Here is a 21,828-nt window from a genome sequence, read left to right on the forward strand (position 1 = left end):
GGAGCCGGTGGAATTTGGACCATGTGTGTCTTATCTCTGAAAGCTTTCAATAGCTTCTCCAGCCCTGAGTTCAAACAGCAGTCAGAGGCCTGCAGTGTCTCATGCCAGGATGTTTATTAGGCACCATTTCTGGTGATCTAAGCCCGTAAAACTTGCCAGGTGAATGAGGAAGGTCAACAGTTTGAAGGTGAAGGCAGAGTTGTGTACTGCCAGATCCTTCTGATCACAAGACGTCAACTCCTGCTCTCTCCTCTGAAGGGATCAAAGCACTCACAGCAGGACAGCCACGGCCTGAGATGAAGATCACAGCAGCCATCTTGGCCAATGATTGCATGCTCATTTGACTCTTTCCATAATAAAAAAGGTTTAGGAACAGATACAGCACTGCAAGGCAACACTGATGGGACCTTTACTTAGAAGATTTGTAGATTTTCAGTCCTCCTTGTTGAGGGGTGACACCAGCACTTGAGCCCTACTCATGTGGGTTGAGGCTAAAGGCAATGTTCCCTCATCCAGAGCTGATGAGAAATGGGATGGGAAATATGGCTGGTAAGAAACGGCCCCATTGCATCAATTCCCCAGACATTTTTATTTTAATATTCCTGACACCCTTCCCTAGGAAATATCCGTGCTCAAGACCACTAATACAACATATGGTGATTTTAACCTGCTAGGCAGCTGAACTCCACCCCAACCACTCTCTCATTCCCCCTCCTCAATGAAAAAAAGGTGAGAAAATACAATGACAAGGGCTCAAGGGTTGAGATAATGAGAGAAAGATCACTCAAAAATAATCACCACGGGCAAAACAAACTTGGCATAGGGAGATTAATGTAATTTATTGCCTATCACTAGCAGACTAAACAGAAACTAAAAGCAAACTAAAAACACCTTCCTCCCTCCACTTTCTTCTACATCCTCCCCACAAGAGGCACAGGGGAATGGGGAATGGGGGCTGCACTCAGCCCCTGAGGCTTTGTCCCTGCTGCTCTTTCTCAGCCCCTCTCTGCCCCTGCTCCATTTGGGGTCCCTCCCGAACTGATCCTTCAGGGCCCTCAAGAACTGCTCCCCCATGGCTCTGTCCCATGGGGTCCATCCCCCAGGAGCAAACTGCTCCAGCACAGGGCCCCCATGGGCTGCAGCTCCACCCAGCCCCCTGCTCCTGCGTGGGCTCCTCTCCATGGCTGCAGCTCCGGCCCGGGGCCTGCTCCTGCGGGGGCTCTCCATGGGCCGCAGCCTCCTCCAGGCCACATCCACCTGCTCCACCGGGGGCTCCTCCATGGGTTGCAGCGTGGAGATCTGCTCCATGTGGCACCCATGGGCTGCAGGGGGACAGCCTGCTCCACCAGGGGCCTCTCCACAGGCCGCAGGGGAACTGCTGCTGCCTGCCTGGAGCACCTCCTGCCCTCCTGCTGCACCCACCTTGGGGGCTGCAGGGCTGCTGCTCGCTCCTCACTCTCACTGATGCTGTTGCAAAGCAGGGTTTTTTCTCTGTCTTAAATTTACTCTCACAGAGGCCCAACCAATATCACTCACTGGCTCGACTCAGGGCAGCACCAGCTCCCCTTGGAGCCTGCTGGAGCTGGCTCTGATCTGCCATGGGGCAGCTGCTGGGTTCTTCTCACAGAGGCTACCCCTGCAGCCCCCCTGCTACCAAAACCTTGTAAACCCAGTATACATCTTGAACTCCTTACACTTTCAGGGATTTCAGGGAAATGGTCTTTTCCCCAGCCTCCTATACTGATAATATCAACAGTAGTATCAGAGATGCAGCACACTTCTGATTAACCCACAACACAAAGCCCAGCTTTTCAGTGAAAGGGATTTTTTATAAAGTAAAACTAAAATAAAGAACTGTCCAATATATCAAAAGGTTCAGAGGCATCAGGAGGAATTTCAAAACCCATGCACATTTTTAAAACTGTCCTCCTGTATCTAACTTTATATGTCCAGTCAGCCCGGGTGTATTTTATGTCTAACACCCTTCACAAGTGAATCATCAGCAGGGACAGATGCAGGAAGAGGGGAGGATGCTGCCTTACCGTAAAACCCCTGATTTTTAAAAACCAGAAAAGACGAAAAGAACAATTCTCTGTGCTCAGAGCTTGGCTGCTCCAGAGCACAGCTCAGTGCCCTCTACTCCACAGCTGTAACTCTGTAGCTGTAACTTCCAGTGGCCTCCTTCAACCCTCTTAGGAATGAAGGTTCAACAAGAAATTATTTCAGACATCTGATGAAAACTATACCTCAAGTTTATCTACACATTTTCTCCGTCAGATCCAGCAGTTTTGGTGTCCTTAATACAGTCTCTTTTCTTTTATCATCCTCTTTTGCAGCTGAACATAGCAATTCAATAATCAACCTCTTTTCTGCCCCTTTCATTCCCTCTCTGAAAGGCAAACATTATTATTATTATTTTAAGAGTAATCTAAGATTTACAGGACCTCTACTGTCAGGCTATTTCAGATATTCCATTGGCAACTTCCAGCTAGATTTATCTCCAAGGATATTCAATGCCTCCTGATAGCGTTATCCTTCTAATTGAAATTCTGTCCTAAGGAAGAAAAAAGGAAAGATTTCCAAAGGGGACAAGAAACAAGGCAAAATAAATAAATAAAAAAATAAACCAAGACAAGCCTCTGAGGCAATTCCCCAGGCTAGAAATCTGGAACAGTATTTTGTGCTTTTCTCTTACAATCAACTTCCCAAAGGAGTAGAATTATCAAACATTACATGGGACAATCATAATAATTAAAACATTTATACATACATGTGAAACACCATAATGCTGATCACAGGAAACAATACAGTTTGCAAAGTATTTTTCTGCTGGGATTCACCAAGACACTTGCTGTTTTATCATGGGTTGGCTTTTAAAAATGATTATTTTTAATCTACTTTTTCCAGATGTTTTGCCTCATAGCATTGCATGTTTTACTATATCATTTGCTGGCATAATCTGTTTCTCTCTCTGTGTCTCTCTTTTTCCTGCCTAGATTTTAGCATGTGATTTTGGAACATGCTTACAGGACTGCACAGTAGACCAAATAGACTTCAGTGCTTAGAGGAAAAATGAAGAAGCCTTGAGTGAAGACCATGAAGACTTTTGAGTTACTCACACAATACAGTTTTTAGAACCAGATTGAAAACAAAATCCAAACCAAACCAAACACAAGCTAACAATACCATCAATAAAACCCTCAAGGATTCAATTTGGTTAAGAAAGCAGAAGTTCAGATGACAAACCTTGCCTTCCTAGTTGGCCAAATCTGTAGGATGATATTTAAAAACAAGCAGTTAGAAGCTCTCTTTTCAATTATTGCTGAAAATCTCCCCTCTCGTGAAGCCCAGGAGACGTGTCATTCCCACATGGTCAGATCAGTAACCCGTGTTCCCATGAAAACTCTCTGAAGTTCAGAACTACATCCCTGACTTAAAGCCCACATATGACCTCGTGCATTTATGCACTGGAATATTTTTGACCTGGTGAAACAACCCTCACAGTGTGCTAAGTCTGTGTCAGTAGTTAGCATAAGATACCCTCAAAATTGGAACCACTTGTCTGAAAAAGGCTTTCCAAAGATTTTGGAGTCACTGCCTAAGTCAGAGGAGCATGAACCCTTTGGTCTTTAAGCTTTAAATTCACATAAAAATGTGAGCCATCTTGGCCTAATTGAACATGACATGAATGTTGCTGATTTCTCTATGGTTTGACAATAGTGCAACTCCCTCCTGACTTAAATGGAGTTTGTGATCCTTTATGTCATAACATATATGAAGGGTAATGAAAATGACAGATAAGGCACAGAGAACTGTGAGCCCCTGGGAAACAGTGCCCTGTCATTTCTCATATGTGGATGCCCAACACTTTCAGGGTGTGTTTCTTGATTAGGATAACTATCACATGACATTCCTAAATGCAGTAAGTTTTGATGGAAAGAGAAAAGGGGATGCTTTTATAATGTAAAGTGCTCAAGTAGTGTTTATTCTTATCTATGTGCACTGGCCAGCTGGCCCCTTAAAAGAGGTGGTGTGACCTAGCACATCACCCAACCTGTGGACCAGCAGGTTCTAGTCTCATCTCCATGTCTCACTTGAGCAAATCACTTTATTTTTGGATGATCCAGACTTTGACTCAGAGTAAGTTTCCTCTTTTCTGAACTCATGGTGAGGTTGTTTATCAACCACTGAAGGCAAGCTTTGTGAAGCATGGACCACCTCTGAAGTTCAGGCTGCCCAAAATGGTCCACGAGCAGACCCAGGTTGCAATATCTTAGTTTTGTTTAACTTGAAATGCTGAAATGTTCTGGACTGGCTTTTTGCTTTGTAGGTTGAATGTCTGAATGTAAATGATGGTAATAAATAAATAAATAAATAAATGAAAGGGGCGGGGTGCACCATTATCACTTAAACCATCAAAGAATGTAATTAAGGGAAACTACCTGGTTTGGTCAAACTTGAACCAGGATAGCTTTCGTTCGATAGCTTTCGTTCAAATAAATAAGTAAATAAATAAAATAATGTGGGTTAGATGTTTGCAATATGGCTTGTGCTAGACAATGTTTTGTAGATAAACAGAACTCAAAAGCAGACTGAGCGTTGCTCTCACTCTTCAAAAGGGAAGGGGACAGGATACAAGTAGTTGCCTGTTGGATTGGTCCATGGGACAGCAACTGCTTTTATGTCTCTATTGAGCAGGACAGGAAAGAGGGAGGAGATGAAAGGAAGAAGATAGGCTGGATGGGAGAAGACAAAAGGCAACTGAAGTGAAGTGACCTAGATACAGTCTGGAAGCATCATCCTGTGCAGTAGGGGATGGGGGAACGGCAGAAAAAAAGGATGGATTTACAGCCTAACACCCTCGCAGATGGCTCCTTGCATTTGTCCCCTTGCAGACAAACAGACCCCAGTTGAGTTATGGGGCTATAATTCTATATGTGGATGGTGGACGGGAAGAGGGGGGAGGTTGCCAGAGTCGTTCAGTGGTTTATGACCTCCCCAGAAGCCCTTGATGGAATTCCAGCCCCATAACTCACAGCTGCCTTTTCTGGATCTAATTCACTGGAGGTCTCTGATGTGGTAGTTGAGATCGAGTTCGGTGTTGTGTCTTGCCCCTGCTGGGGATTTAATCAGATTGCCTTTGCTAATCCAAAGCAGGACAGTTTTATGAGATAGTTTCCCTGGCGAATGCATTTTGATTTGGCTTGGGTACTGTGAAAGCAGAGAGCAGACTTAGGTACCGTTAACATAATTGGATCACTGTTTGCAGGCTTGTTTCTTTTATACTCATCCATCAAAAAGAAAACACAGGACAAGAGCCATGGCACGGCCATCAAGGCAACCCTGGTGTCCTGGATGCTAGAAGTTTTCCATTTGACTCTCAGAAATATCAAAGGCTGTGTGCTGCCTGCAGGTCTGCCCTAAACAGCAGCTGGTGGGTGAGGTTTAAGTCTGGGACATGAGATCTAACTCAAGACATGAGATCAAACTCATGTCCATGCCTGCAGACCTGCCCCATACCAAGACTTAGAAGCTCAGATCCTGACTGTGCCTTGCCTCAAACACAAACTGCAGCACCTGTAGGATCAACCAGGCACCAGCCAGGAGGGTCTGAAAGACAAAGGTGGGATGCCGTGGGAGGACATCACTTTCTCTGGCTGATGAATTCCTCTCTGCCATCATTCCAGCTCTCAAAAGGCCACATTTCTAAATTCAAATCCAGCTTCACAGCCAAGAACAAACATTTCTTAGGGCTCATTCTATGCCAGCACACAAGCCCAGAGCAGGTATGCGTCACAGTCGTAACAGGCTGAACCTCTTCAGCAGCTCCTTTTCCAAGATTTGATTACAAACATCTCCTGACTCAGAAGACCCCTTTTCCGACGTGTCTTTCTGTGATCTTCCTCTGTGTATTTGTCCAAGTGAAGCAACCGTGTCTAAAAGCACGCAGGGCAGAAGTGCGTGATCTGGTGCATCCCTGATGCATGCTGTTCCCAAAATGTGTCTGGGCATTGCCTGGCACTGCCCAAAATTGTGGTGGGGAGCACGCTGACAGCTCAGCATTGCAGACAATTTCAGCACAGTGCTTGATACTCTACCTTGGCCTTCTTTTATTTACTAGCACAGATGTAGCCAGGAAAAACATAATGCCTGGTGGTGTTATCTGCTTGTCATGTTCCTGCCCATAAAATGTTTGTGTGTCATGAATTGTGACTAACTGGTGATCTGCTTGCCTGTGTTGTAGGAACAAGGGCTGCATCCCATATGGCGCACTGAAAGAAAGCTGGCCTGTGGAGATATCTTGGCATAATGTTTGGATTTGGGAGTTGTAAGGTCAGCGAGTACACCTCCCATTAGAATTTATGAGAAGGCAGGAAACATAAAGCAGCAAATAATAATAATAAAAATAAAACAGTTATTCTCCTTTCAATTTTTTTTTTCTTTGAACGTCTTAGCTGAAGGCAAAAGACCAAACTGATTCCTGCTTTCCTCCCAAATGCTGGCTGGGCTGTGGGAACACAAAGCACAGCGCAGATGAGATCAGGGCTCTGCTGCATTTACAAAAGCAGCATTTTACATTCCCTTTCCTAAAACAATTACAGCAAGAGAGGTCAAAGCAGACCCCCTGGTGGGATTCATCCCACCTGGCTTCAGAACGGCACAATGTGGCCATCCACAGCTGGGCTCATTCCTCTCCATCCTCCCTAGGGACAGCAACAGGAAACAAGCATTTTCCTTTGTCATTCGCCAATCTGTTTTGGCCAACCAGTTGTAATGAGGCAAATTGCATCCTGAAGGACGTGCAGGGTTTTTTTTTGCTGGTGACTTTATGGGAAGACACCTACAGTCATTCATATGACTCCCAGGCATGAAGAGAGGTGATTTTGCAGACAGCAGATATAGCCTGCTTGAGGATGGCTCTGAATAGAACCTCATTGATCCCAGAAATGCTTCTTTTTTCTTTTTTTTTGCCATGCTGTGTGCTGGCACAGCTTGATCCTGAAGACAGCAGGTCTCTCCAGGACAAGAAGCTCAGATTTATGGTCCCCATCTCTCTCAGAGCCTTAGGAAAAATGATGAACCTGAGGCTGAACACGGGCGAGGAGCAGTCCTGCAGAGTTTTTGAGTTCCCTTGTACAAGTGATACGCAGTGGGCACGAGTGAGCTGATGCTGGAGTTGTACGCTGCTGGACCAAAAAACCCTCCAACAAGGAGACTGGTGGGGGGAAGAGTTTAATGCGATGCAGGCAGCTGAACCTGCGAAGTGTCAGAAAGCGGGCGAGGGAGTCGGGAAATAATAAAGGCAAATTGAATTCTCTCCAGGCTGCTGGAAGTGGTCCTTCTCAGCTGACATCTGGGATTGCTTTGGGAATCTGAGCTGTAGGCGAGCTCCCAGCTTTCCCCTGCCCTTTCCCCTGCCAGGTTTTTGGGGGCACCTGGGGGATGTCATTTACACTGGGGACGTCGCAGAGCTGAGGGAAGTGGTGACCATTTGCGCAGTGGAGGAGCTTGAAGGAAGAATGGAGTAAGATGCAGGAAATGAACATCACTTTTCGTAGACAATGTGAAATATTTTTTGTAGCTTGTGGGTGGGAGAATCCAGCATGGACGGAGAAACAACGATCTTAGTGAAGAGAAATATGGCATGATTTGCCATATCTGCTTTGCACATAACCTGTTTGGCCTTGGATATCTAGCTTAGATATTTGGAAGCTGACCAGGGACATTTCAGATCTTTTCAGGGAATCAGTAGGTGAATTCTCCACCAAGCAGTAGCAGGCTCACACATGTAATCCCTCTGAAAGCAAACATTTTGAGCTTGCAGCTGACAACAGGGAGTTACCACAAGCCTGGAATCTGCTTGTTTGGCTGTGCTAAGTAATCGCAGCCCCTTTTGGTGCTTGGAAGGGTGTTTTTGTGGGAATAGTCGGTGCTGTGCAGTTTCCTGGTCTTGGCACTGAAGGCAAGAAGAAGCTGTGTCCCAGTATGTACCACGCATGCCCTGAGATCTGGGTTGGATTCTTGCAAGCATGCAATACACTGAGATGTCCAACTGCAAAACTTGGTGGCTGGACTGACTCCTGCCTAGCAAAAACAGACTGCAGAGCCCCTAGCTCTGCCCCTGAGCTGCTAGCGTGACTGTGGGCAACTCATTTCACCTCCTCATGCCTCAGTTTCCTCCACACCTCTTCCTTTTCCTGTCTTGTCTCGCTGGCATGGAAGCTGCTATTTCTACAGGGATTTGCTGTGTTTGTACAACGCTTGGCAGGCGCTCAGCCTTACACTGCTCTTGTGCAAATGTTCAGTGCAGCCCTTGTGCCTTTGTGACATATTTTAGTTTATATTTAAAAAAGACCCTGAAAAAAAAAAAAAAAAAAGTAATCCTTTATAATTCTTTTCTTTTGAAATGTCATTTTATTTTATTTTTTTTTTTTCCAAGTGTGTGCTAGCAATTCAGAACAGCTGAAATCTGACTTTGCATGTGACAGTTTCTATCATCAGTTCCTGCAGTTCACCCTGCTTCCCTGACCGACTGACCAGCTGCTGGGATATGCTAGCAGGCTGATGTGAGTCCCTTTGGGTGACAAGGACTCTTCCTCTGCTGCGTCCCAAGGAGCAGCTGGCAGAGATGCCTGATTTCCATGGCCAGAAGTGGTTAATTCATTATCCTATGTATTGCTAGGTATTGCTCATCTGCAGGTACCCAGACTTTTCCTAAGTGGCATCACACTGAAGTCTACTGCAAAAGCTATCAGAGTTTCATCTGCCTTTATAGGAAGCCCGTTTTATTGCTTCCTTTCTATGCTTTCCATCGAGATGAGCCATGTAGACCCAAGTTCAGCAAAAAGGTGTTTGCTTTCCCCAAGTATTATAATGGCACCATGGCCTGCAAATCCCCTAAAACCTGCCAGCTGTCTCATTCCTCAGTGGGTGACACAGGCGTAGCAGTTTGGAGCATGGCAGGAGTCACGCCAGCTCCAGGTATGCAACCATAACACTGTTTCCCTCTCTGCTGAGTGAAACATGGGGCAGTGTTACAGGTCCAGGAGAAGGGGAGCAGTGGGAAATGCCCTGGAGAAGGGCAGGCAGAGGCAGAAGATGCTGGTGAGGATGCTGATGCCACACACACAGGCAACTCTTGGGATGCTATTGTCATACACCTGTTAAATTACGAAAGGTGGCAGTTTTGGGTGTCCCCATCATCTCACCCCCCTTTCACCTCCAAAGGGCTTTGTGTACATCTCTTTTCCTTCAAGAGCAGGGTGAAAAGAGCAGGTCAAAAGCACTTATGAAACTTTTATCTCTGGTTTGCTTTCAGTGGAGGTGTCTCAGGTCGTCTCCAGTCCCTTGGGGTACGAGATGATGCTGATATGTTAAATTCTGCAGACCCGTGTCAATGCAGCACAAACCCAACCCATGCTTGGCCAAGCCCATTCTCAGCCCCGGGGACTCAAACCTCCTTCATTACAGATTTACCCTTTGCAAAAGCCATTCAAAAGATGGCATCATAAGACAATAACCATGAGATAAGGGGACCACAGTGGTTGGCGAGTAGCTGTGGGAAAGGGAAAATGGATTTTCATTTATTGGTTTAAGCTGAGCTGTCTAGAAATCAGTGTCCAACAGCTGCTCCTTGTTCCCTACCTGGAGGACAGCAGGGGTAGGAGGCAGGGGAAGGAGGGAGGCTGCAATCCTCACTGCCTGGGGAGTGTTTTTAGCTCCAAACAGATCCTCTGAGACCATGCCTGGTGGTGAGAGGTCTACAGGTCTGCCCGTGAGGGCATCTGGTCCTTGGAGAGGGATGTGTCTTCTGCCAATAGCCAGAATACACAGAGAACACCTGAAGAAACATGATTTCTCTTTATTTCCGTGGCCAACCATGAGTGCTGGAAGCAGAGCTTACCCCAGCAGCAGCCTCAGACCTGGCATGACATCCTGGAGAAAAGAAGGACGTGGGCTGGGGTGTTTGCAAGCCCACCTAAGGCTGCCCACATCTCTTGCAGGTTTCAAACCTGGTGTGATGCCTCCTACTCTGCTGTAGAGGCTGGTTCTCATCAGGGACTTTCTTTTTAAGGCCACAGGATTTGGTTCCTTTTCTGGCATCCCTGACTTCAGCAGCTTGTCATCTGCCTTCAGAATGAACTCCTGAAGGCACCCCAAAGGCAGATGGAAAGAAATAACCTTTGAAAAAACAAAAAGTTTCAAGCTTTTCCTTGAAAACAAACAAAAAAATCAATCCAATGAGTTCTCGTGTGAGCAAGAAAAGGAGAGATGGAGGGACAGAGGGAGTGAAGAAATAAGGGAGGTTCAAAGGAAGGAAGGAAGAGAGGGAGGGAAAGAAAGAAAAACGGAAAGAAGGAGGAGTGGTGGCACACTTCAGCCAAGGCCAAAACGCCAACAGGAGCTGATTCCTTGGAGTGCTAAGGAAGCTCCAGAAATGCATCGTGGATGGTGGGAGAGCCTGATCTTGGGCTCCGATGGCATTGATGTGGACTGGCTTTAGGCACTTGCCTGCTCTCCAGTAATTCCCCTTTGATTGAATTCCTTTTCTCTGGCTCCGTTGGAAGCAGCAATCAGAGCCCAGGGCATTTTTATTTCTTTATTTTTTTTAATAAACTTTATTCTATATTACAAATATTTTTTTTTTCCTTTTTTTTTCTTGTTCTGGACTGCAAAATAGGAATGCCTTATATTTACATACACAGGTATACAATTAATTATAACAAAGGTACAGAAGCTTTGCCTTTACCAAGTAACAACGGGATTCCAATTTAAATAGTATAGATTTTATTTATTTCTTTAACTAGGATCAATTCAAAAGAAAAAATCAAACCAACAACAACAACAACCTAAAAAAAAAAAACAAAAAAAAAGGATCCCAACCTCCTTTCTAATGCTGTCTTGACATCTCTTTGAGGCTGTTAGTAACACTGTAGTGAAAGGATATGTCTTTACAATGATTTTGTACTTAAGGTGGAAGTTTTAGCAAAACAGAGTAAGACTTCTGGGCTCATGTGTATGTCCAAGACACAGGGTCAGACACTAGGAAGGGCCTGTCTTTGTGGCATTAAATAATCCAGTTGTCTCTTGATTTCGTGGGGAAGATGCTGGGAACATTTAGCTAGCACCTAACCTCTCTGCTTCCTTACCCCACTCTGGGCTGGAAAGTGTTTTTTTTTTCTTTTTTTCTTTTTTTTTTTTTTTCTCCAGGGAATGGGGAAAAAGCAGGGAAGAAATTTTTAAAAGTAACACCAAGTTTCTTTCAGATACTTCAGAAAGGACTTCAAGCTCGGATGTGCCTTGATTTCCCCGGCTGGTTCTTACGTTCCAGTCGATCTGGAAGTGAACAGCAGCCTCTCCTGCTCAGAAATACTGCCCTCAGATTCAGCCCACAGCAGCAAGAGGAGGGGATGCTGGAAGAGCCTAAACGTCCTCTTCCCCCGTTTTCCATAATCAGGTTCACTTCACTGAGCTTCCCTGCACACTGCTCTTAGTGTCTTTGAGGTGATCTGTTTCCAAGCAGAAAGAAACGTTTGAGGTAAACTCTCCATTTTTAGAACAGAAGATTAACAAACAAGCAAAAAAAAAGAGTAGCCAATGGACAAACAATGACGACGACAACAGAAATCACACATGTGACAGGTTGATTAGACTAAGCAGCTTTACATCCTCGCTATTTTTCTTTTTTTGGTGGTTTTATTCTTTCCAAGTGTAAATCTGTTTTCTTCTCTTTTTCTTTTCTCGACCAGCACATCAATTATCCCCCACAGGACAACACAGAGGGGAAGGGATTCTGCACAGTGGCAGAGGTGAGGGAGAAACTGCAGATCTCTCTGGACCCAATGGTACCCTGAAAAGGGGACAAAGCAAGAAAATTCGGGCGGTGAATGACCAGGAGGCTGAGGTTCACACCGTGATGTTGAGGTTGACTGGATTTATCACTTGCCTGCCCCACAGCACACCAAACGTGGATGGCAAGAGCTAGGACAGTCCAAGACCTCCATCTGCCCTGGAGGACTGTTCTTTTACTACTCATCATGTACACACAGCAAATTGTCCTGGCATCGCTGAGGTTATGCCAATACATCTTTATCCAGCAGCTGTCATAGCGAGGCCTCTGCCAACACAGAAACACGATTTACTGTGTAAATAATCAAAGCTCCCTAGCTTGCAGGAAGAACTCCATTCCTGGGCTCCCTATTCATCCCAGGAGAGGAGGTAACCAGGGGCTGGGCAGAGTTTAGACAGCATTGCTGGTTCAAGAGCTGGATTTTTGTACTGATTTGCTCATTCAAGGGTGGGAGATATATAAAATAGGGCTCCTGGCTGCAATTCCTGGTGAGCCACTGAAAAAGAAAACAAACCTGGTGGGGACAACATGCACATTTTTATGAGCATGAGGGACCTCTGACCAGGTCTTTCAGCTATGTGCTGAACCAAGGAGAAGAAAGGACTAAAACCACCTTTTGGGGACTGATGGGGTTATAGTTAAGTGCTTATCTGGTCATGGCATCTTCCCCTATCAGCAGTGGCCACTGCTCACCTGGAAAACAACAGGTTGCTATGGAGGAGCATTCCTGCTCACTAGATCCTACCCCAGGAATTTGGGAAACAGGACCAGTTTTCCACCTTTCCATCATTCCTTTTACAGCAGTGAAAAATGTCTGCAGGCTATCAGATACATCTGCTTCATGAGCTTCTACAGGCTGATGGGTGAAGCATGACTTGTTTTATAGATGCTGTGATGTGAGGGAGGAGTTTTGGTCATCTCCAGTAGCCCAAGCTTGTCTTTTTGGTATGAGATGGTCCTTGGACTTGAGGGTCCTTTGTGGAGCCAACTGGATGCCCCACTAAGAGGAGCCCTGGAACTCAGTCCTTGCAGGTTTCCAGACTTCCTTTGGAAGAGTCTTCCACGCAATGGTAAATGGTATCTCCTTTCAATGCTCTTCACGTCTTGTGGAAATACAGATCTGAATTTTGCGTTTTGGCTTACTTTAAACAATTTTGCTCTTGATATTAGCTGCTATTTTTTTTTCTTGGGTTGTTACATCATAGGTATCCCAGAATTTAGCAGATGTATGATCTTTGTGTTCGGTGACTCAGCAGTGAGAGTAGCACCCAAATTCCTAACTTTCTTTTTATCAGCTTTCGACAGAGTTATTAAAAGTAATAATAACAATAACATGATTTACTTGTCTTTTTCCCTCTAATGCAGACAATTCCCTGTGGACTAATGCACGAAATCTGGAAACTTCGGTAATCATATCCCAATTAAAACAGATACTATCTCCAGTTCTGTTTGTAAATCCTCTTTAAGTTATAAGAATTAGTTATGCTCTCCAGTGCTGAAGTGGCATGAAGACAACTGCAGTGGTGAAGCGATCAAACTACCACTGGAGAAAATTGGCTGAAGCCCTGTGACCCAATGGAACGAGGCTGGCGTATGACATGATGACCAAACCTTCAAATATATTTGGGGCAGAGTGAAGAGTGGAAAAATAGGACCGGTGTGTGTTAGGAAAGGAAGATGCCTTTGTGAGTCTACATTTCTCCTCTTCCCTAGTTCTCATGCGCTCTCTGTTCAAAAGTGCTATCAATCTCTAACACCTTCTTCCAGACAATACACAACTTTTCCCAAAATTCCATTTACCAGGAGAGTCAGTCTGCAAAAATATGTGACACGATGTATTCTGGCATGATGGGTTATGCCTCAGCTCAGTGTGACATTGATAGGTGAATACATTCATAAAGAGCATGTTGCAGCACGGCTGCTCACCTTTGCTCCTCAAATCCAGCCTCCAATCCCGGAGCAAACTCTACAATGGAGAAATAATCTCAGCTCTTTCAGCAGAACCACAAGGAGTCTTCACACATTCAATTTCCTTATTTCTTATTTCTGATGGTGCTGCAAGCATCAGCATTCATTGTGTTGATTGTAGTGTTCAAGAAAAAAACAACACAAAACAAAACAAAACACATGAAGATCAGCCTATCATTTGGTATGTTCTGAATATTAGGAGCCCGTCTGTTGACTACAAGGGACTTTGGCTCCTGTCCTCTCAGTGTAATTTGAAAAACAGTGAAATGCCACTCACAGAGCACTTTTGGTCAACTGTGGAACAGTGAGTAGTTGGGGGAAACAAGGGAAAATAAGAGGAAAAAAATTCATTCACGTCGTAGTAGGGCTCATTCTTCTGTTTGTGTCATTGTTTTTAATTATATTTTAATTGTACATGCACTTATAAAAATAGTTAGCTCAACAGGTGAGGCTGAGAAGAAAGATGCCAAGACCTCTCATAGACTGGGGGGGATGCTGGGACAGTGGATGGAAAGGGGAAGGACACCAAATGGGACAGGGGAGGAAGCCCACACATTGACATCACAATTCTGGCACATTTTTCCAAGTGAAAACCAAAACCAGCTCAAGCACCAAATTAAAAAATAATAATGAAGAAGGTAAAGAAAAAGGAAGAGGAGATGAAAGAGAATCAAAATATACATTTTCTTTCAAATCCTGGGGATGGGGGAGAGAAATGGGGACTTGGGAAGGGTTAAGACACCAATCTCATAGCACTTCCCATTTCCCCTAAGTGTTTCATTCTCAGTGTCTCTGAGGTGTTCAAGTTTTCCTTGAAATATATATATATATATATTTTACAGCTGAAAAACTCCGTACCAGCAAGAAGAAATAAAACAGTGACAATGGAAAACAACAATAATAATAAAACAAAAACACAGCCCTGAAAACATCAAAAAGAAACAGGGTGAGTCCCAGATTTCCCCTGTGGTGTTCCTTTGACTTCAGTAACAGTGCAGGATTACACCAGTTCACTTTGATACTTTTTTTTTTTCTTTTTTTTTAACAGCTTCTTCTTCCTTTCGTGTGCGCATGTCCAGGCAGTATAGCCCATCACTCATAACCACTTCCCTCCAAGCCAGCTATTTGTCCTCAGACTCCTACCATCCAGCTGCGAGTACAAGGCATGACAATAGGGTCCATATTTATCTCTTGTGGCACTTTGTTTGTCAAAACCTTTGGTTTCTTCCTTTTTTTAATTTTTTTTTTTCTTTTTATGTACTTATAAAAAATATTGTGTTTGTGTTGTTGTTGTAATTTCCTTACCGCTGGCTCTGGTGGGACTTCCACCCCACTTTCACAGCCATAATCAATGGATCTGGAACATGCGCCAACATTACAAAATGGGTCAACAAAACCACGGCAGAGCCAACCAAACCAAATCATCCCCATTGCGCAGGCCTCTTAAAAATGCTGAGATGTCCATAAGGTGCATGATGAGTCCGTCAGCTCAGCGATCAAACAGAAAGCAAGCAAAATCAAAAAGGAAACAACACGCACGCGCACACATATACACACACGCACACGCACAAAATAATAATAATTAGAATCAAGAGAGAAATGTCTGGGGTTTTAAAACCAAGACGTGTCCCTACGTTTTGCTGTTTCAACGTGACTCTTGTGATGTTCTCCCCGCACACGCACCGAATTTTGGACTGGTGTTCTTGAAATGGTTTTAGAAAGACTTGCTTACGTGTGTGTATCTGTTCAGCTGAACGAAACCCGCTTGCTAACTGACTGCTGTTTGCACCACGGCCCCCTTTACACACTCTCATGTGCCGTTGCTCAGAAGAGGTTCGGGTTTGCTAGCAAGAGGCATGAATAAAACCAAACACGCTCGTTCCATAATCAATTTACACACCCTGTCTTTACCCCTTCCGCCCTCCGGGTGCAAAGAAAATCCAGGCTGTGGCTTGGAGGATGGTGTAAGATGGATGAGGGTTAATTCTCCGTGGCATGAGGCCACTCCTCCACTTGCTAGTGAGCACCAATTATTCCTGGAGAGATGAACACAGACCTCCGTGGAGTACCAGACACAAGGTTCTCCAGTTCCCCTGAGGCTCTGCAGGGCTGATTCTCCCACTGTGCTGAACCACAGTGTTAAACAGGCTGGCAGCTGTACGAAAAAATAACCAGCCAAGTGCCCAGGAGATGCAGGAGCTCATTCCTATTTGAAACAGGTTGAGGCGTAGTTCTTCTGGAGGAGGTGAGCAGAGGAGAGAAAAGGGTGATGGCCCACCCTCGTCCCGTGGTGACAGTGATCTCTGGAGGGATGGGAAGTGCAAAAAGAGAGCAAATCCTTCCCAGTCGGCAACTGTGCCTTCAGCAAGGCTTTGCTGGCTCCAGGAAAGGATCAGAGCGAAGGCCAGGAGTTGGCACCAAAAGGCAAATGAGCTTACAATCGGTCAGGGTTCTCCAGAATACATGCAGTTTGACTGGGAGCATCTAGATAGAAGAATATTTTGAAGTGTTTCATTTGGGTTTCCTCCAAGATTTCCTTCCAAGGTGTGTGACGACATTTCCTCTTAGGAGTGGCGTTGAAGGAAGCTTCTACCATCAGTCCTATGCACCACCGTGCTTCACGGCAAGCCCTTTAGTATCCTTCTGATATTCCACCACAAGAAAACAACAGCTTTGTTTCAGTTGAGGAAACAAAATGGAAAGAACAAACATCTTAAAAAAAAATAATTAAAAAAATAAAAATAAAAAACACCCTCTGGCTGGTTTTTGAGGCCAAGCTCCTTGTCTGGAATAAACTGAGACTTGTGGCTCTTGCTTTCCAAGCTGAGGTGGGGACAAGGGAGATGCTGTGCTGTCCATTGCCAGAAGGAACAGAAACACCACCAACGGGATGCCACTGAGCAGAGAGAGCTTTTTTTTTTTTTTTTTTTTGCCGCAGTGCTACGACCAACAGGACACAATGGGAAAGACGGAGGGGAACACAGGTCTCTTTGAAAAATAAGAATAACCATATGAAACAAATGGGCGGGGGAGCGTCGGTCTCCTCCTCCCTTCTTGACCCTTCTCCTGCCCCGAGAGAGCAGCAACACCACTTTGCCCAGGCAGATGAGAGCCACAACATGAGGTCCCACCATGGACGGAGCTGTGGCATTTTGCGGGGAGCTTTGGGGTTCCTCTCCCAGTGGGGTTCCTATCAAGAGATAGAGTTGCAATGGCTCTGAAGGAGAGGGTCTTGATTTTCTCCTGCCCTCCAGGATCCCGGCAGGCAGGCTGCCTTCCCCCGGGGAGACTTTTCGTAATACTGAGTTCTTTTCCATGTCCACTCCAGAGGTTATATCCTTAGGAGGGCAGTTAAAGCAGCATGACAGAGGTGACCTCCCAGTTTCCCATCTGTAGAGTAATGATGCGATGTTGGGGGAGGGTTTTGTTTTGCTTTGTTTTGTTTTATTTCGTTTTGTGGAATATTTTTTTTTTTCTCTCTAGGGCAAAGGCAGAGGGGAAGCTGTGAAAACAAGAGCTCCACCTGAATGTCTCGATGTCCCCAGAGCCGAGATTCCTCTGCAGTCTTTTTCTTTTAACCCCTGGGGATTTGTCGCTTTGTCCACAGATTTCGAAAGAGAAAGAAATGAGAGAGAGAAAGAGAGAAAGAGAGAAAGAGAGAGAGGAGCGCTGTTCAGGTGACTCTGCTTACAGCCAATCTAAACTTGCACTTGGTAAAGATGATGATCTTGAGTGAGGCACGACTTGGTTTATCCCTCCCAGGGTGTCCCTGGCAGGACAGTTCTCAGCTGTCTATGCTCATGAGGGTTATGACTTGTTCAAGTTTGTAGGCAAGTTTCTGTTTCCCAGCCTGGTCGTCTTGATCAAGGGCTCCGAGGATCTGGAAAAAGAGAGAGAAAGAAGTGATGGGGCTCTATTTTTAAATTTATTTTCCAAAAAGATCAAGTGCAGCATCATACAGCAGCAGATAGGGGTCAGTTTTCCCTTCGGGTGGGCCCCAGACTTAGCTTAAATAAAAGGTCAGTCAGCCAGCAGGGAAAGACACAGGCAATTTGGGCTTGATGTGACTAAATGCAAACCCCTACATTGCAACAGATCAAGTGGTTTCTCATCTAGAACATCAGTTACTTGGTAGATGTATTTATTTCCTTGCCATATTTCATATGTCCTAAGGCATCTCACGTTGTCTTCAACACCCATGTTGGTCACTTTAACTCCTGTGTCATGTTTGCTGGACCATTCTTGGATGCTTTAGGGTGTTGCTATTATAAATGGCAGTGGGCACATATGCCTACACAACTTCTCCACAACCTACACAACTTCTCCTCGCCCTTCCAAGGCTCTTACCTCCTCGCTGTACTTGCCAACGTAGGAGTATATCTCTGAGAGCGCACTCATAGTGTTGAACTCGTTCATATGCATGCGAGACTGCTCAGCCAAATATGCATTCATGTCCTGGTCACTGATTGCTGGCATTTTGGCAATGTCTGAATAGTACCTGGAAGAGAGAATTACAGGTATTTCTTAAGGGGAGAGAGGAGAAAGTCAAAAACTAAGCCCATAAGGACAAAAGACACGCTTAGCACTCTCAGGCTCAATGATATACCCTGTCATGCTCTTCTTTTACAACAAAGGAGACAACTCAGCCAAAATACAAATTAGACTGAACCATTATTCCCGAATAACAGATGCATGTTGCAGGCAGTCAACCCTATTTTGAGAGCGAAAACCCAAAGAGCATCCAGTAAACATTTCCCGTGCTATCAATGAAATAGGCAGTACCTTTTGGTGCCAGATTCCCTTCTCAGGCATTCAAGGGCACTGCCTGAAGCCCCATGGAGAAGTCCCACTGATCTTGCTGCCCTCTGAGTGCTCTGGATTTTGCTCCCATACACCAAAACCCTTTCAGGCTTGCTTGTGCCCCCCACACATTTGCATCTGCATGCATTTTGAGATCATCCACCTCCTCCAGTCAATCCAGTCTATCCCAGCAACTCCTGTGCTGCTTGACAAATCCTTTTTGCCTCTAATTTTAAGCTAGCCCCTCATCATAGTTTGCATCAATAACATTCAATATCTTCATCCCCACTTTGGCTGGGGAAAAATCTGCTTCCCTTGAGTTCAGGAGGACTGGGGCTTTATCCAGAGGACATGGAGACCCCAGGACCACTGCCCAGGCTGATTTCATCAGCAGAGCAATGTCTCTTTAAGGAAGTTGCTATTTTCGATGTCCTTCGTCCCCTGGGTAAGGCAGGTCTTGGAGGACAAGGTTTGCAGAAGGTAATCAGTCACTGTCACTCGCAGCTGTGCTCCGCTGTCAACTGGTTAATTAGACGCCATCATTTACATTTTTAATTTCTGCAATTTGACATTTTGTGCACAAGGAAAAAAAAAAAAAAAAAAAAAGGAAAAGAAAAAAAGCCCATAGCTGCAGCAATCCACAATTTTATAATTAGGAGGCAGAGGGGACGGGGAGCCAAAAGAGCTGACAGGTGTCCTGTAAACAGCACTGAGACACCTGCTGAGATGGAGGCTGTCTTCCACTGCAGAGAAATTGGATGCTGAAGTGCTGTATGATAAGGATCCTTCAGACATACGAGTGGGAAAATACTCTCTACAACTGAGCAGGGTAGGCAGCTGTGGAAGTCTCCTGTGAAAAACAACACGGTGCAAGAGGGCTGGGAGGAAACTCCTTCACATCGGAAGGCTCCAGCGTCACTTCAGGCTGGTTTTGTGCCCCAAAGTCCTATCCTCATTGCCATGGGTTGGTCTCTTGTCTTCTGGACTCAGGAAAAGCCTCAAATCCTGGCTTAATTCCCATGCTCTAACTATTGCCCAGTGATGGGTGGTCTGAGCTTGATTTTGCTGGATAAACTGCCTAAACCCCAAACACCCAAGAAAACCCGAACAGTTGTCTAGGAGGGAAGGAGCCATCTGGAAACCCCATGAGAACCTGTCCTACAGAACCATCTCCAGGAGGAGGTGGTGAGCAGGATGAATAGATCTTCCTCAGCCTTTGCCAGTCCCAGAAAAGTCAAACTGCTCTCTGCATCACCAGCTGGACAAAATCAGATGTATTCTGCCTGCATTTCTGACAAGATAAAGTGTCAGGGACTGGTAGCACCCATGAGAATGCTGTTTCAGGTTCCTCAAGACCAAAGCACATTGTTGTGGACTGAGGAGTCCTACAGACAAAAAAATAAGGTGTGCCTTGGCACCCAAAGCAATTTACATCCATGTGCAATAGCACATTTCATAGACTTGTGGGCAAAAAAAAGAGCCTGCAATGCAGAGAAATGCATTGATTTATGGTGCCTGAGAAGAGCCCATGGAGAAGAGCCCAGCTCCTTATGAATATTGCATAGGCACCCTCCTGCTGGGTGAAATGAAAAGTGAAGGGGATTACATCACAACAAAAATAAATAAGGCTGGTGGAGGAAAGCAGCAGCACCGTGCTCTGTTTGTCACCCTGGCTCTGACAACCAGCTGAAATGCTCCATCAAATGGTGATGGGAGAGTGGGTGAGGGGATGGGACCTTTTTAAAAGTGAAACACAGGCACCCATTGTCTGCTTCTCCAAATTTCTCCTGTCTCCCTTTCACTTGGCAGCAGTGCTCTCCTGGGTCTGTGAGTCACAAGGGTCTGAAAGCTCCCCAGTCCTCCTCCCAGCTCTGCAGAAAGATGCTCCGAGCAGCATGAAATTTCCATCTGAACAACAAAAAGCAATGCACAGCGCTCCCCCGGAGGGAAGATCAGGATGCGATGACCTGAGTTTCAGGTCCTCCTGATCTCTCCAGCCATGACAAACTCTCAAGCTGTGATTTCGGCGTGCTGGGTTCACAGGCCATCATCCGCTGCTATATATACCAAAGTGTACCCGAGTCTGCCACATCATACACCTGAGCAGTCAGTTCCCATTAAGACTCTAAATCAAGATACTGTGGAAGTGTGTTTGGGAAAAATAAATAAATAAATGAAGGAAAACAAACAAAAAAAAAAAGCATGTACCAGTAATCAAACCTGGCTGCTAATACAGGAAGAAGACATATAATCTTCCACCAGAACTCTGCGATGGGCAAATGACTTATTTATACAGAAGTGCTCCTAATGAAGCCATCATTCTGCTATCTCAAGAAATTATAAATGTGTATGTTAAAGCATCCTGGCAGGGAGATGACAACATCCCTGCTGAGTCTTTATTTACCTTCTATTTGAGCCCGGATCCTCAGAGGTACTTAGGGCCTCTCTGCCATTTACATACCTCTAACGCCTTCAAAACCACCGTGAAGCTGTCACCAAACCCCAGAGGTCCTTGAATTTTCACTGCCAGCATTTGCAAGGCTGCCTGCGTGCTTGCTTGTGCCTTCGCCCTTGTGGCTGACAGCGCTCACTTACACTAAAGCTGAAATGTGACGGAAGATGCTCTTTAACCATGCTGCTCCTGGGAGCACAACTAAGCTGATGGCCACCAGATTGAGAAGGGAATTTGAAGAACATCCAGGTCCAACCCCCCTACCATGGGCAGGGGCACCTACCCCCAGCCTAGGCTGCCCCCCAGCCCCATCCAGCCTGGCCTAGGGCACTGCCACGGATGGGGCAGCCACAGCTCCTCTGGGCAGCCTGGGCCAGGGCCTCACTGTCCTCAGAGTGAAGAATTTCTTCCTTATATCTAACCTAAATCTACTCTTTTTTTAGTTTAAAACTGTTACCCTTTTGTCCTGTCACTACACTCACTGATACAGGGCTTGAGACCAAAGCAGATGATGACTACTTGGTCAAGGTGCACCACTTGCTGCCCTGGTGCTGCAGATTTTCTTCTTCTGTACTCCAGTTTTGGATAGCTTTGGTGGACCCTCACCCAGATGTTTCCAGGAGAGGCTTAGGTACTGTCTGGGGTTTATGTGGCAAGGATTTGGTGGTGGGGGGCTGCAGGGGTGGCCTCTGTGAGCAGAGTCCTGCAGCTGCCCCATGGCAGATCAGAGCCAGGACCCATCCTGGAGCAGTTTGCT

The 21,828-nt window shown here is 45.5% G+C and overlaps 1 protein-coding gene across 2 annotated transcripts in view; it reads right to left on the reverse strand.

The window, feature by feature from the left end:
• Nucleotides 1-11,677: 11,677 nt before the first annotated feature.
• Nucleotides 11,678-21,828, reverse strand: part of PLXNA4 (plexin A4) — a 405,534-nt gene continuing 395,383 nt past the window's right edge. For both annotated transcript variants that reach the window (XM_068670106.1, XM_068670107.1), the window contains exons 31-32: nucleotides 18,167-18,317; nucleotides 11,678-17,699 (exon numbers count right to left, since the gene is read on the reverse strand). In XM_068670106.1, coding sequence (XP_068526207.1) covers nucleotides 17,604-17,699; nucleotides 18,167-18,317 — 247 coding nt within the window. In that variant the 3' untranslated portion in view covers nucleotides 11,678-17,603. The remainder of the gene's footprint in view (nucleotides 17,700-18,166; nucleotides 18,318-21,828) is intronic.

This window comes from Anas acuta, chromosome 1 (genome assembly GCF_963932015.1).
Source record: "Anas acuta chromosome 1, bAnaAcu1.1, whole genome shotgun sequence".
NCBI classification, from domain to species: domain Eukaryota; kingdom Metazoa; phylum Chordata; class Aves; order Anseriformes; family Anatidae; genus Anas; species Anas acuta.